Below are 16,506 nucleotides of genomic sequence, written 5' to 3'. Positions count from 1 at the left end.
ACAGGCGCTCATGGCTGTGGAGCCGTTTATCATTTTTTATCCAGACAAGTTTTCTCTGAGAACAAACCCAACACTTATGCCTAAAGTGGTGTCCAGTGTGGCTCATAACCAAACTATTCATCTGCCAACTTTTTATCCAAATCCACAGAACAAGGGGGAGAGAATTCTGCACTCTTTGGATGTACACAGACAGCTTAGATTCTACTTGGACAGGACCAAAGCTTTCAGGAAGACAGATCAATTACTAGTGGCATATGCTGCAGGATCACAAGGAAAGGCTATTTCAAAGCAGACTATCTCAAAGTGGATAGGCCACTGCATTCATTTATGCTATTCACGCCATGGCAAGCCAATGCCTAAGGGCATTAGGCCACATTCCAGCAGAGCTGTAGTCACTTCAGCAGTTTTTCTCTTCCAACCAGAGACATTTTAGAGGCGGCTACTTGGAGTTCAGTGCACACCTTTACAAAGCATTACCATCTGCCATTCTACACTAAATCCAGAACAGGCTTTGCCACTACAGTTCTGCAGGGACTCATAGCCGCTCCTAATGCTGTTTAGCTCCAGCCTCCCAACCATAGCTTTGGGACTCTACCCAAATGTAATGACTGCAACAGTGAAACACGAAGAACATAGTACAGTTGTGTACACTTACCATAAATGTAGATGTTCGAGTGTATTCACTGTTGCAGTCCAGGTTACCCACCATCCCTTTTTTTTCAGTGGATCTTATCTTCCCTTCTCTGATTTATACAACCTATGTGGTGTATTTGCTTATAGATGAAGATAAAAAAATATATTGGTGCATTTATTTTTATATATATATATATATATATATATATATATATATATATATATATATGGGTCTACTTCTATTCGCTGACATCCCATTTCACTGAAACCCATTTCGCTGACAGCTCATTTCATAGACAAACTTTCAAGGTGGGGGGCTGTGCCCCCCACACACCCCCAACTATATATTACAACTCCACAGTCGCACAACAGTGGGGAGGGGGGCAAATCCCAGGTTTTTGCCCTGATTACTTTTGTCTATGAAATGAGGCTGTCAGCAAAATATAAAAATTGGCTACCCTTTTAAGGGGCACCTGACATCTGGGGCAAGAAAAACTCCCTCATTTGGCTTATAATTGAGTATAACACCCCATTTGGTATGTACCTCTCCAAACACCTGCATTAACCAGAAAGGTCACAGAACTACCTCACAAAGAGAATCCATGGCCTCCCAACACCCGTCCTATGCAGACAGGCTCAAGTCACTATAGCTCTACTCGATGTTGTACAGATTGCTCACAGGTGGTCTGTGTCTCACCTACAAGGCAGTATCGGACCCTGCCCTGCTGGTGATACTTCATATCCATAAGTCTAACTCCTGACGCATTACCTGCTCAAAAGGCCTAAATCTAACATGTAACATCAACAAAACCTGTTGGTGAGACAGGTTTGTCTCCCAGAGGCTGCCCTGTCTGATATAGATTTCCCATGTATGTCAAACAGAGTACCTTGCTGACCCTCTTCAAGTGCAACCTTGATGAGTGGATGGGAAACCACAGATTTGTCCCAGGGATTCCACCTTTGTCACTCATTGACAGGGGCAACAGGTGTTGACTGAGGTTTCATTTTTGGTGATAAACTCTTGGCTAGGCTTATAAGGGCCCCAGGGCCATTAGACTAGTAACCTCCTATGATCCTGTGATCCTTAGTGATGACCCGTCTTGGGTCTCCTCTCACCTGGTGAGGGGAACAAATGGGCTGATAGACAAAGATGGTCTAATGGTCAGCAGGTAGTGTGGACAAAAATTTGCAAAAAAAAGTGGCTGCTGTATACGCTGAACGAGAATGCTTCTTGCAAAATAAACAAAGTTGTTGGAATTGTTAAAGCCATAGGAATTCAACAATATGTTGAAATCCTACATATTAGCCTTTCACCTTACTTTTGGAGCACCATCAGCCATTCTGCTGTTAAAACAGAGCTTTAGAAACAAGATACGTAACATTACCAGGCATATAACAGAACTAATGATGGCATGGGAAAGTATGCCGATGCAAGGAGAGTCGAAATCAGTGCTAATAAATTAGACACCATCAACTTTTATGTTTTTTTAGATTGGGACCTTATCAGATAAGCAAGATAAAAGGCCAAAGATTACTGTGACAAATGGAAAAACACTGTCACTAAGCAATGTTCTTTCCGCAACCTTAGAATGAAACTGGCATTATGAAAGAATTCAGGTGGTAACCCTAGTCTTGATAATGAGCCTGCAAGTGACATTTTCAATGAGGAGATATTTGACAATTTAGAAGTTCCCAAACAGCTGTAAATAGACCATCTGATATTGTTAATCCTCATTCATTCCTTACGCATGGGTATCAGTTCCGTGCTCGGAACTGAGCCGGCCATTTTCCAAGCTCATGTCAGCTTCAAACTTTCGAGCTAAACTCTTACCCACAACCCCCTCTCCCTGTTACCTCAGATTTCGTTTGCCGTGTTGCCATCTGGTCGTGTCAAGCTTACTTCTCTTGAGCTAAGTACAGTCAATTGTTGTTTAATTGCTTTACAAATTACTTTTCTGTCAGAAAAGTTGATATTTTATTGTTTGTTACCCTATCGCTTCTAGTGTTCATAAATTCCTCAGGTTTATCTGTCTTTTACTTTTACTACGAGGTATTTTCTCTTTACCATCATTGATAATCTTTTTCCCTTTTCTCATTCATACCTTTGGATACTCTCTTGTACCATTGTTGGTACTTTTCTATTAATTAATATGGCAGATAAAAAAGGTAGTCCGAGGTTTAAGCGATGTTCTGATTGTGGACACAAACTACCTACTTCTGATGCACACTCTTTGTGTGTTTATTGTTTGGGAGCTTCCCATTTATCTGTTGAACCACCTTGTGCTATTTGTGAGAGCTTTTCTAATAAAACTTTGTTAGAAAGGAAAAACAAGCTGATACTGAATGGACTTCTAAAAGCTCCCTTTTCAGAGGCTATTTCTGGGTCAGAGGTCTCAACCCCTCCTAAAGCCCATAAGAAAATGGATGTTTCTACTAAGGCTAAATCCTTGCCTTTGTCCCTGGCTGGGGACTCTCACCAACCAAAACCTAAAAAGGCAAAATGTTTGGTTCCAGAGCTCTCTGTCAGCCCCAGTGCTTTCGGAGCCTAGACCTTTGGCACCGAGGCTTTTGTCTTCATTAGTGATTTCAGCTCCATCCTCTCCTGCAGCCTTCTACATATCGGCACCGAGGTGCTCCGTGGTTCAGACCATTACCACTGTATTGGCACCAACCATTCATTCAGCGCAGACCTTGACCGCTTCAGCTCCGAGATCTTCCTCGGAACCAAGGCCTTTATTTTTGACTCCAGTTTTGTCGGTTCCAGCTTCGGCAATGACTCCCACCACTTTGGCACTGACAACCACTTCGGCACCGATCCCTGTGTCGGTGCAGACAATGACCTCGGCACCGATGACTTCTTCAGTGCAGACAACAGTAGTCCAGTCTTTCTCGGCACCGTTGTCCTTGTGCGGTCAGATGAGATGGGCACCGAGTCTGCCTCTTTTGTGGACAGGCCTGTTTCTCCCTCAGTCTCTGTGAGGTCCACTAGAAGCCTTTCCGAACATGATGTGTTGCGTCTTGTGGACCAGGCATTCTTGGCCAGAGGTATTCCCCCCCTCAGGAACTATCCTTCCTTGGGAGGTGATCACCCATCTCCAAAGACACCTTCTTATTCTCCTCCTTCATTGCCTTTGAAGTCCATGGATATAGCACAGTCTTCGCCTTTTGCGGTTCCCTTTATATGGATCTCACTAAGGAACCACAGTTGCCTTTGTGGCAGGAAAGTTTTGCTACGACCAAGGATGTCAGCTGTGACACGCATAGCTTGCTGCTCCACAGCCATCCAGGGACTCTGGGTCGGCAGGCAGAGCCACTTAGGGGAGGAGTGCCCCTGTCCTAGACATACACTCCTCTCTGGAGGGGCCAGCCTTCCAACTGATGGAGAAGGCTTTCGCTGCTGCTGGCGATACCGGACTGTCACAAGTCGCATCTAGTGGACACTGGGTGCAAGGGCCGCAGGACATGTTCCCTCAGGAATCCCTCTTTCCATTGTCTTCCCCAGCTTCTCCCACTGAGGAGGTCCACCGGAAATTGTTCATGTAAGAGGAAGCACATGGACTCCACAGAGGAGTCCCTGACCGAAGACACAGATTTCGATGAGGGGGAAGGATCCCCTTGGTTATCCTCTGAGGTATCCTTTGGCGATATCCTTGAAATTCTGAAACAGAGAGGTGACTGGCAGTCCTCTAATCCGACCCCTGAGGAATCTGTGTTCCTGCAGGCCCTTCACACCCGACCCCCTACCTCCTGGGTTACTCCACCTGCCGATGAACTTGTCGGGTTCATCGTGCAGCGTGCTTGGAAGGCCGCTGATACCGTCAAAGCTATTCCCCGGAGGCCAGATAAGATCTTGTCCCCTCCTGCTTTGGATCCCCATTGGTCCAAAGGTCTTCCTGTGGATACTTTGGTGATGGGCGGCCGGAACAAAAAAGGATCTGGCAGAAGAAGAAAGCCAGACTGTCCATCCACCTAACAAAGAGTCCCAGGCCCTGGACAGGATAGGGAAGCGCACCTTTGCTTCAGCAACCTTTGCTGTCAGGTCCCTGAATTATATGGCACATTTTACCAGGCTTCAAAGGGATCTGGTTTTGAACTCTCTGAAACTTTGTCTGGTGCCATGTCTGATGAGGTCCGTGACAAAGTGGCTTCTCAGCTGGCCACCATTGAGTCTATATCTAACTCCTCTATGTGACTGATATCTCACGCATCAGAAGGAGGAGCTAGAGCGGCAGGTTCAGCTGCGGTCTTGAGATGACACATCTGGATGCGCTTGTGCAACTTCACGGAACCTTTTAAGTCTTCTTTTCTTAATGCCCCCATTGAGCCCTCCTCGTTGTTTGGGCCCAAAGTTAAAAGCACACTGGCCAGATGTGAACAGGACGGTAAGACCCTTTCTGCCGTAGGTGTCTGTTATTCTTCCCCTCAACGTGCTTTCTCCCAAAACCAAAAGAGTGGAAAGATATGGTTCAAGAAATCTCAGGGTCCTTTCCATGACAGACAGACCGAGTTCTCCCCCAGAGGGAGAGGGGGAAACTCACAGGGAAGACGCTCCTTTCGGGGCAGAGGGGGACCACGTAACCAGGGTTCCAGGGATTCTTTCTCTGGTCAATCCTACCAGCGCTCCTGAAGAGCGGCCCAACTCCTTTCCTCTGGAGGTGGTTGGGGGACATTTCTCCTTGTACCCTTCTGCCTGGCTAACCATCACCACTGATTCTTGGGTACAAAGGATCATAACCAGAGGTTGTCATATCACCTTCGATCTTTGTCCCATCCCTTTAAAAAATCTTCCCGACGTTCCACCCAGTCAAAGGGAAGAAGCAGCACTAGAGATAGAAAAGCTGCTAAGAAAAAGAATCATCCAAATAGTCCCTCCAGACCAGATAGGATCCGGATTCTACTCAAGACTATTTTTGGTGTCAAAGAAAACCGGGGACTGGAGACCAATTTTGGATCCCAGTGTATTGAACAAGTTTGTGAGAGTACAAAAATTCTGGATGGTCACAATGCAGTCTATCCTCCCGCTTTTGGAAAAAGACGATTGGATGTGCTCTGTATATCTTCAAGTTGCATACTACCACATAAAGGTGGACAGGCCATCAAGAAGATTTCTGCACTTCCGTGTGGGAGCCAGTCACTACCAGTTCAGAGTACTTCGGACTCTCTACAGCCCCCAGAGTGTTCACAAAGTGTATGGCAGTTGTCATATCTCACTTGCGACTTCAAGTACTCCAGGTGTTTCCATACCTAGACAACTGGCTCATTTCCGCCCCCACCAGACATCTATTGTAAAAAGCCCTGGCATACTCTCTTCTTGCTGTTCAAAGGCTAGGCATAACCATAAACTGGCAGAAATCCAATTGCACCCCATCTCAGTCGACAGAATTCATAGGGGTTATCTTGGACACAAAAAACTGCAGAGCTGCTATTCCAGAGCACAGAATTTTAGTGATAAAGCAACAACTAATTCCAATCCTTTCAAAGGAAAAATCCATGGCTCACTTGGTTCTACAACTGTTGGGTTCCATGGCAGCCTCCATCACCATTGTTCCACTGGCCAGGTTTCACATGAGGCTTCAACAATGGCTACTGCTCACCCAATGGTATCCTTTTCAGCATCCTCTTTCAGCCATGATTCGAGTAACCCACAGGTGCAAACAGGATTTAAATTGGTGAATGACACACAATCTCTCACAATGGTCTCATCCCTTCTCCCCCCAGCAAACCAAGGCCACAGTGACCACAGACGTCTCCCTGATGGGGGAGGGGGCTATGTCAGGGACAGACAGTCCAAGGCACTTGGTCCCAACTGGAGGCCCATCTGCATATAAATGTTGTAGAGCTGAGGGCGGTGCTTCTGGTGTTGCAAGCATTCCATCCCCTGCTGCCGTCTGGGACAATTGCGATTCAGTCAGACTACATGGCAGTGGTCTGGTACATCAACAAGCAAGGTGGAACCAAATCTTACCCCCTTTGTCGAGAGGCCATGAGGATATGGCAATGGGCGATGGCTACCAACCATTTTCTTCTAGCAACGCACATTCCCCGGAGTTCCAACATGATAGTAGACAGACTCAGCAGGTGCATTCTTCAACCTCACGAGTGGTCCCTGAATTCCTTGATAGCGGCGGAGATCTTCCACCGCTGGGGCCGTCCTTACTGCGACCTCTTTGCATCCCTACCAACTACAAATGCAGCAACTACTTCACCCTGATTCCCCCTCTGGGACCGTCACCCAGGGATGCTCTAGTCCACGGTGGGCCCTTGGGTCTTCTTATGCATTTCCACCCTTTCCCCAGTTTCTGAAGAAAGCCCGGCGGTTGAAGAGCAAGGTGATCCTCATAGCACCATATTGGCCCCGACAGATTTGGTTCCCCTTCCTTTGGCCACACCTATTAGATCGACCATGGATTCTCCATCCAACCCCTGAGTTGATCTCACACCCACAGAACCTGATTCATCCCAACCTGATCAGCCTGAAGCTAATGGCTTGGCTACTCCAATTCTCTTGATTGCCAGGCAGAATGATATTTCTTTACCAGTACGTGATATTCTCATTGCTTCTCATAAGTCCTCCACTAGAATTACTTATCTGAGCAAGTGGAAAAGATTTACCTGTTGGCTGAAAGATAAACAAGTTAGACCCCTTTTCAGCACCAGTGTCGATAATACTAGACTATCTGGCCGACATGTTTCAATCGGGTCTGTCGGCCTCTACCATTAGAGTTCATTTGGCTGCAATTTCTAATTTTCATGAGGGTGTCCAAGATTTCTCTCTTATGTCCCATAAATTGTGCAAGACCTTCATAAAAGGTGTGAATAATCTGAAGCCACCTTTTAGAGAACCTCTTCAACCATGGGATTTATCATTAGTTCTACAAGCTCTGACAATGGCACATTTCGAACCAGCTTCTTCTTGCGACCTCAAGTATTTGTCATGGAAAACCTTGTTTTTGGTCGCTATTACTTCTGCCAGACGTATTTCTGAACTTCAAGTTTTATGTATCAAGAGTCCATACTTGATTTTTCATAGAGATAAGAGTGTGTCTGAGAACTAATCCTTCATTTCTGCCTAAAGTGATGTCTAAAATGTCCATTAATCAAGCCATTGAATTGCTAGTTTTCTTTCCCAATCATTCAAACAGAGGAGAGTATTGCCTACATACCCTAGATATACACAGGCAAATCTGTTTTTACTTAAACAGGACTAAACCCTTTCGTAAATCTGACCAGTTATTTTTGGCCTTTTCTGGACCTAGATTAGGATCTGCTGCTGTTAATTTCACATTAGCTAGATGGTTGAAGGACTGTGTGACCTTTTTTGCACACACCGTAATATCTTGTTGCCTACTACCATGAAAGCTCATTCAACAAGGTCGGTGGCAACTTCTGCTGCCTTCCATGCCTGAGCTTCTTCACATGACATCTGTGCAGCTGCAACTTGGGCTACGCCTCATACCTTCATCAATCATTACAAATTGGATTTGGCCCCCAGGGGAAGAGCATCTATGGTGCTCAGGAATGTCCTTCCATGAGAGCCTCCCAGGGATAGAGGTATGTGGGGACTCTGTCCCATGCGTAAGGAATGAACGAGGATTAACAATATCGGATAAAGAAGTTATGTCTTGCCATAATGTTCCATCTGTATTGTTGATGCTTGTTCAGTCATTACGACCCTCCCTCCTTCCCCCTCCTGTGGTTTCTAGTGGATCTCACCATCCAGTTCTCTTAGATTATTTGACCAGAGGTAGCCTCTACCTTCTTTAACTTGCAAACTCAATCTGAGGTAACAGGAAGAGAGGGATTGTGGATAAGAGTTTAGCTTGAGAGTTTGAAGCTGATGCGAGCTTGGAAAATGGCCGGCTCAGTTCCGAGCTCTTTACCGATACCCATGCGTAATACCTGAACGAGGATCAACAATACAGATGGAATGTTATGGTAAGACATAACTTCTTTTTCTTACTTAAATGACTGTATTTATTCATTCATTACATGATGTTAAACTGATAATATTCACCTTTTACCTGTCATATAATATTAATCAAGCAGCTGTACGAAAGGAAAAGATTTCATTGAAAAAATTCTTAGTTAGATGAAACATGGGCACTTTCTGTAGAGGTGTATCATATCATTTTTCATCGAAAATATATTTTTTTCCACACACCTTTAATGAACCACCACTTGTGACAAATTTACATTCATATAGAAGTAATCAAACTATATTACCATAACAAAGATTATACTTCACGTATACTTCTATATATCGTATAACCTAAGCAATATTACAGAAATTATTCAATTCCTGCCCTTTTTTTTTTAAAACAAGAACACATCTTTATTAAACCATCACATACTTCATAGGCAATCATACATTTGTATAAATGAAAACAAACCACACCAACACAGTCCTAGTTGCAAATATTTTACATCACAATCCTTACTAACACTCCCAGCTGCCAAACATTATACATCTCTTGTAATCTACCAAATCTTTCTCACTCAAATATTACATAGCTCATGTAAAAGTCCTGCTGCCTTTTAAAGTTCATTCCTCCACTGTATGTATTATTCCCAAAGTTCCCATTTTTCCCTATGTAGTTTGTTCCTACCCTTTTCTAAAGATCTCCGTTCCATTTGTTTTATCTCTGTTACTATATTCACTACTTCTAGTACAGTTGGTTTAGATTTTGATTTCCATTTTCTAGTAACTGCTTTTTTTGACAACCACCATTATTAGACACATCAAGCCATGTCTGGCAGGTGGCTGTGGTGATGTGGTGGAGACAGCATAAATGACAGTTGGCATGACTTTAGCTTGAATTCTGATTACTTAGTTATGTTAAGTTTTGTTTTCCTGATTGTCTTTCAGCAGACAGCAGTATGGCCATAAAACATGCTTCTTGGTGGTGTGATGCTTAGGGAAGTGTACCAAAAGCATATAAATTCTAACACTGTCCTGATGGCTTTGAATGAAGTTTTATTTTTGCTTTTTAGTGTTAAATACAAACCTTTGAACTTGTAACGCATCATTTTAATGTTTTTTTAACTGTTTACCTGCAGGAACCTGCTGTATGTTTATCCCCATAATCTTAACTTCAACAGCCGACAAGGATCTGTGAGAAATATCACTGTAAAAGTACAGTTCATGGCCGGAGAAGATCCCAGTCAAGCTATGCCTGTAAGTAGAAGTTCTTACATTCATTTTATTCACCTAACTAAACATTGTGTTCCTTCCATTTGTGTTGTGTGGATGTTGAGAGTGGATATGCCCCACCCACACACTTTCTTTATTTAAATTACATTTTAGTCATTTCAGGATAGCTATCTTACAGACCTTTTCAAAGCATCAAAAGCTTATAAACACACACAAAATATTCATATTGCACTGTAAGGAAAAAATGGCTTGTGTGCTGCCTTAATGATACTTTGGGGTGGGTTATGAGGTCGTACAAAATGTTCCTTAGTCCCACTTAATGTTGCACACCTTCAGCCTAGAGTCAGTGCTCCATTTGCAAAGCACCAGTGACTCAGGTTAAGTTGGCAGTCAGTTTACGAGATGGTCAGCTCTCCAGTCTCAGGGATATTGTGGGGTTTATGCCATAATCTGATATGGGGACACTGACAGATGTGTATAGCAGGGCACTCACAGAAGCATGTGCTACTTCACACTGTAGCTTAATTATGTCATATAGCAAGGAAAGGGATCTTGGGAGTCAGGCCTATTGATGATGATGGTGATGATGATGATATTACTACTACATCATATTCTTATTGTCTACAATGCACATAGTTAAAGTATCTGTAATTAGTGTAGTAATAGAAAAATCCAGAAGATCAAACAGCAAAGACATTGACTGTGTGGGATCTCTTTACATTGGAGATTTAGGTTTTGTTCCTTTCCACACTGTATTGCGATCTCAGAGTTTGTATATATAATTAGCAGAAGTGCAGATGTTGTGTTTGTTTTTTCCTACCTTCTGGATTTTTGATGTTCCCGGTTCGGCCTTGTGAGCGATTGTGTATACACACACACACACACACACACACACACACACACACACAAACGCTCTCTCTCTATATATATATATATATATATATATATATGTGTGTGTGTGTGTGTAATTGGTCTATGGTTGGTCTAGGGCACTGGATCGAAAGACAGTTGGTCGATGCAGTGTGGTCAACATAAACAGGGAGTCAACAGGTGTTAGCGATCAACAGTCCCAGACTAGGAGAACGTTTTCTTCCTTGGGGACTGGGCAATCTTGGAATTATTGTATGTAATTGGGGGGGGTATGGGGGGCACAGGGGGGCTTGCCTCCCTGCAAAAACACTTACCATTGGTTTACTTAGCTCCAGAGTAATCCCCAGAGCATGCACAGGACCTGTCTATATTGGTGCATTCGACATTTGGATGTTGATCTACATAGGTAGATACTGGGCTATGTGCCTGAAGGCATATATCAGCCCAGTCACGTTGTGCGGTATTCACCGCCCCCTTTGGTTAGTTCCCTAGGCCCCTGATCTAGCAGCTAGTACCCTTGGCCCCTATCTAGTAGAGCTATTGGTATGATCCCTGGTGTGAACTTTCTGTTACCCATCCACTCGTCAAGGTTCTTCTTGAAGAGTGATAGTGAGGGGCTCTATCTTATGTAGATCGGGGCCTTGTTCCATAGCAAGGGAAGTATTTGCAAAGGGAATCTATCACTCCAGCATGTTCTATTCATTGTTGTGCTGAGGTTTATATCCCTAGAGCGTGTAGCTCGAGTGGATTGATTTTGCTAAGATGGAGCATGTTCAACAGTTCTGGGTTGGACATGGCTCTGTATGTTAGACAGAGATCGCCTCTGAGAAGGCGTTATGCAACAGAGAAAAGCCTTAGTTTTTTCAATCGTGCTGCATAGGGCAACTGTTTGAGGCCAGTAATCATCTTAGTGAGGTACCTCTGTGGTCTCTCCAGCTGCTGGAGGTGCCTAGCAAGGTACATTCCAATTGGTGCATTGTACTCAATAATGGGTCTGATGAGGGAAGAGTAGAGGGGCACCGCAACATCCTTAGATCTTGATGTGAACCCTTTTGTGATCAGATGGGTCACATAGAAGGATTTTCTAACCACCTTGGCAACATGGTTATCAAAGGAAAGCTGACTATCTACTTGGGTCCCTAGATCCCTTATTACTACTTCAGATTTCAGGGGGTTACCTCCTGTGTGGTAGTTCGCGGGTACTCTGTTTTTTCCAAAAGGGATTGCTACGTATTTTTTAGCATTTAGCTTGAGACCATGGCTTTGACACCATGTATCAGTCTCGTTAAGGCCCTTCTGGAGGATATCCATGTCGGCCGGAGACTCTATTATAGCACCCAGTTTGCAGTCGTCTGCACACTTGGTCAGCCACAGCCCATCAGTACTTGCCTATACTTCCGAGAAGTATATGCCAAACAGGAGGGGCCCCAGGACAGAGCCCTGAGGCACACCACTCGTTACTGGTCTGGATTCGGACATACTTTTACTTTGTGGGATCTGTCTGAGAGCCAGTTTGCGATCCATCTTGTGACATAAGGGTTTATGCCCAGGTTGATGAGTTTATCAATAATACCCGAATGGGGAATGGTGTCAAATGCTTTAGCAAGGTCAAGGTAAGCCGTGTGTACCGCCTTTCCCTTATCTATACCCTGAGTAACTGTCTCAAAAAAGTCCACCAGGTTCAGGAGACATGATCTGCCCTTGACGAAGCCGAACTGTGTGGAGTCAAGTGTTTGGAGGTTCCCAATCTCTCCATTTATGAGTTCCATAATGATTCGCTCCATTGCCTTACAGATCAGACTGGTCAGGCTTATTGGTCGGTAGTTCCCAGGTAGGCCCACCCTTGTGCAGCGAAACCACCATTGCTGTGTGCCATTCTATGGTCACATATCCTGTCTAGAGGCTGAGACTGAACAGGGTATTCAGATGCGGGGTTAATTCGTTTTGGAGCTCACGTATGACACAGCCCGGGACACCATCTGGTCCCATGGAGGCAGTGTTTTTAGCTTTAGATAGAGCCTTATTAACCAACGTATCAGTAATAACTGGAGTTACACAATCCCCTGGAATAGTAATAGGCTCTATAGGTGGTGAGGAGAGGGGGGGATTTGCACTGAACCTGTCAGCCAAGATGTTGGTAATGTCAGTGGGGTCAGTGTATTTTGTTCCATTTGGTACTAGCTCAGAACACACCTGAGCATTGCCATTTAGGTTTTTGACGTAACCATAGAAGGCCTTATGGTTATCCTTGGCAACTTTCTTTTTGAAATTGGATTTACTTGACTTGATGAGGGCCCTCAATTTCTTACTGAAGCTGATCAGGGAAGATTTTTCTACTTGAGATTTGGCCTTTTTTTGTATAAGTCTCCTCCTTTTATTGTATAATTTGCTTAAGGCCGGGCTCCACCAGACTGGTTTCTTCTTGCTTGAGGAAGGAGTCTTTGTTTTATTTGGGATAGCACGGTCCATGCAATCCTGAAGATGTATATAAAGTGCCTTGGTGTAGGATTCTGCATCCTGGATATCATTATCCTTCTGCAGGGGGATGGTGAAGCTTCCCACTTCTGACGTAAGTAGTTTGAAGTTTGCTTTGGAAAGGTTTTTTACAATGGTTTCTTTGACTGGGGGAGGTGGAGGGGTGAGGATGTCCAGGGTTATCAGTTTGTGGTCTGATCTGATCAGAGAGGGAGTGATAATGGGTGTGGTACAATGGGCGCCCATATTTGTGATGACTAAATCCAATATGTTGTCCCCTCTAGTGGGAGAACATACCAGTTGTTCGAGGGCATTTGAATTTATAAATTCAATGTACCACTGGGCATAGGAGTTAGAACTTTGGTAGTTCGCCCAGTCTATACCAGGGTAGTTGAAATCACCCAAAATTATGGTGTTGGGCAAGACCTTTATATTTTCCAATGCCTCAAGGAATGCTGAGTGAGCATCTTGGGACATGGTGGGTGATCTATAACAGACTACAACTTGAAATGTGGTTTTGCCTGCCGATAGTTGCGCATGGATGATTTCTGGGGCATCATGCTGTGCCACTAACCTGGAGATGTGGGTGTCCTTGATGAATATGGATACACCTCCACCCTTTGTATTGCGATCCAGTAACTAAGGCCGGAAGGTATGATATGAATTGTAACTTGGTAGTGCTGGGGTGCTCTCTGGAGCTTTGAACCAGGTTTCCGTTACTGCACAAACATCGATTTTCTCCATACTGAGGAGTGCCTCGAGTGCATGCATTTTGAGGTTGAGATTTCTGGCACTGAGTAGCATTACCCTTAGTTTTTGGTTACCTGTGCTGGTTACTGTGGTTGGTTTGTCCTTTGAGCACGTACCAAGTCCTATGCACGAGGGTTTGCACGGTCCAAACCATGTAACCAGCACCAAATTGACCAAATAGACCAGCAAAGCAGCACAGAGTTCAATAAATTTATTAAATACTTGTGTCTATAACAGACTAGTTTCGGCAAACAGCCTTCTTCAGTGTAACACAATGTAGTCAAGTTCCATTTTAATCATCTTTTAAATACTTATCCAGAGCCAATCACAATCATTTGCTCATGAATATTGATAAATTTGAAACATCTTCATTTTTTCATACAACAATACAAAGGGTACTGTATATACTGATAAAGTCATTCCTAAATGTCAGGCTAAACACCCCGAAGAGGTGCATACACAGAATTAAGAAGTTGTTATAATATTATGGTATATCCATCCTCATGCTCATATTAGTAGAGAACTGTGTTTAGATAGCCATTATCCCTGGCTACTAAGCCAATCTTCATCAAAAGCACCAAGTGTGTAATACATCAAGTGCTCAAATTAAATAGACTGACAAAAGGGAAAAATAAAGCATATATAGAAAATCGTAATAAATATGCATATATGAATATATATGGGTGTACAAAATAACTGAAATAAAAGTGAAAATTGAAGAATAAAAATACAAATAAAAATAAATAAATAAAATCAGCAACATCCACAATATAAGGCTTATACCAAAGATTGAGCCCAAAATATGTGTCGTTAACCTCCAAGACTGATAATGTAATGGTAAATGCAACTATATAATAATATCTTATCTAAGATAATAGTGAAATGAGTCCTGAAAATTAGCGTGAGCATCCCAAAAAAAGTGTACATAAGATAGGACCACTTGTTTACATTATATGGCCTATCCATCCAGTCATGTACTCATATTGTATCAGTCTATATATGTATGGCCATAATCCTTGTCTTTTCAACAATTATTCATTTGAGGCACCAAAATGTTGGATGTCGAGTACTTGAGGTAAGAGGCCTAAACAACCTATATCAGAACAATGGGAAATCAAAGTATATATACAGAGAATGAAGTAAGTATACACCTATAATTGAATATGAGTATGCCATTATACATACTAAATGATCCATGCTGAGAATCTTCAATTAGGTATTGAAAAATAGAAATCAAAAGACACATTCTTAACCACCAGGATCTAAACAAGTATGTTAATATGTGGAACTGATTGAGATACTGAATAAAAGATTGTGTGAAGCTTGTATGACCACATTGGTTCAAATTGGTCATTATATTACACATGCACATAGTCCATATACTATGTATAATTAGAGTAGGGCCAATGATCAGTACCAGCCAAGATGCTAAGTGATCCTAATCCCTAGATGATGGGTAACCTAAAGACATGTAGTCCACTTGTTGGAGTCAGATATAACAACATGAATGTTGCCAAATAGCCAACTTCTCCTATAACCAACTTCTCCTATAAATGGTCATTCAATCCAGGATGAAATAAACCCCCCAATGTAGTAATCCAGTATTTCTCTTTTTGGTCCAGTAACCCATGCCAGCCCTGTTTGTTGGTTCTATCTGCGAGATTGCTGTCAATAACCATAAAGGTAAACCTAGATTGAGGATGTTTTAATGTGTGGTGATATAAAGCACTAGTCTCCACGGTTTTCATATCGCGGTGTTCATTCATCCTGAATCTCAGAGCCCTCGAGGTTTGTCCAACATAAAATCCCCACAGTAACACGAGGCCAGGTACACCCCAATCGCTACTGCAATTACCAAAACCTTAATGTCAAAAATTTTACTGGTATTGCGACTGGTAAACTCCTTGGATTTAAGCATATACTGGCAGGATCCACAATGGCCACAAGGGAATGAACCAATAAGTTCATCACCATGAAGTGTCAGTTGTTTATGGGTCGTCCCCACTTGCCATATGTTTGAAATGTGAAAAGTAAGACCCCAAGGTTTTACCTCGTTTATATGAGAAAAGACAACGAGGTCCCAGGATACTTCGTAGCTTTTCATTAGCCAGTAGAATATTCCAATGTTTGTTAATAATGTTTCTGATCATATTAACGTTTCTACCATATGTGGTGATGAATCTGACACCTGTACTGCGAGATGATTGATTTTTGTTCTTATTGTGATATTGTAATAGGTCATCCCTTTCAAGACCATTTGCTCTACTCTGTGCAGACAGAATATCAAATCTGTCATATCCTTTGTAAATCTTGCCGAGATCCCTACTGGCCACTTGGTATTCCTCAATATTTGAACTGAGCGTTTGATACGTATGAACTGGGATATAGGAATACTCCTGATGGTGTGAGGATGTAAACTTGATCGTGTAACAGGGTATTATATTGCGGGTATTCACGGAAAACCCTGGTAGACAAAGTATTGTCTGAGTTCCTATATACAGTGACATCCAAAAGCTAATGCTGTTTCTATCATATGACACAGAAAATTCAAGTCCCCAGACATTGTCATTAAGATACTCAACAAATTCCCTTAGGTAACACACATCAGCCGCCACACCAACCAGCAG

At 43.1% G+C, this 16,506-nt stretch overlaps 1 protein-coding gene across 8 annotated transcripts in view; it reads left to right on the top strand.

Annotated features, from left to right (window-relative positions):
- The window catches only part of DOCK6 (dedicator of cytokinesis 6), a 2,991,519-nt gene that overhangs the window by 1,540,582 nt on the left and 1,434,431 nt on the right, over positions 1-16,506 (top strand). For all 8 annotated transcript variants that reach the window (XM_044084603.1, XM_044084600.1, XM_044084599.1 and 5 more), the window contains exon 15: positions 9,691-9,808. In XM_044084603.1, the coding sequence (XP_043940538.1) occupies positions 9,691-9,808 (118 nt within the window). The remainder of the gene's footprint in view (positions 1-9,690; positions 9,809-16,506) is intronic.

Source organism: Protopterus annectens, chromosome 9.part0 (assembly GCF_019279795.1).
Source record: "Protopterus annectens isolate FY-2018-M chromosome 9.part0, PAN1.0, whole genome shotgun sequence".
In the NCBI taxonomy this organism is placed as follows: domain Eukaryota; kingdom Metazoa; phylum Chordata; order Ceratodontiformes; family Protopteridae; genus Protopterus; species Protopterus annectens.
The sequence above is the reverse complement of the archived record's forward strand: the minus strand, read 5'-3'. Positions and strand labels throughout refer to the sequence as shown.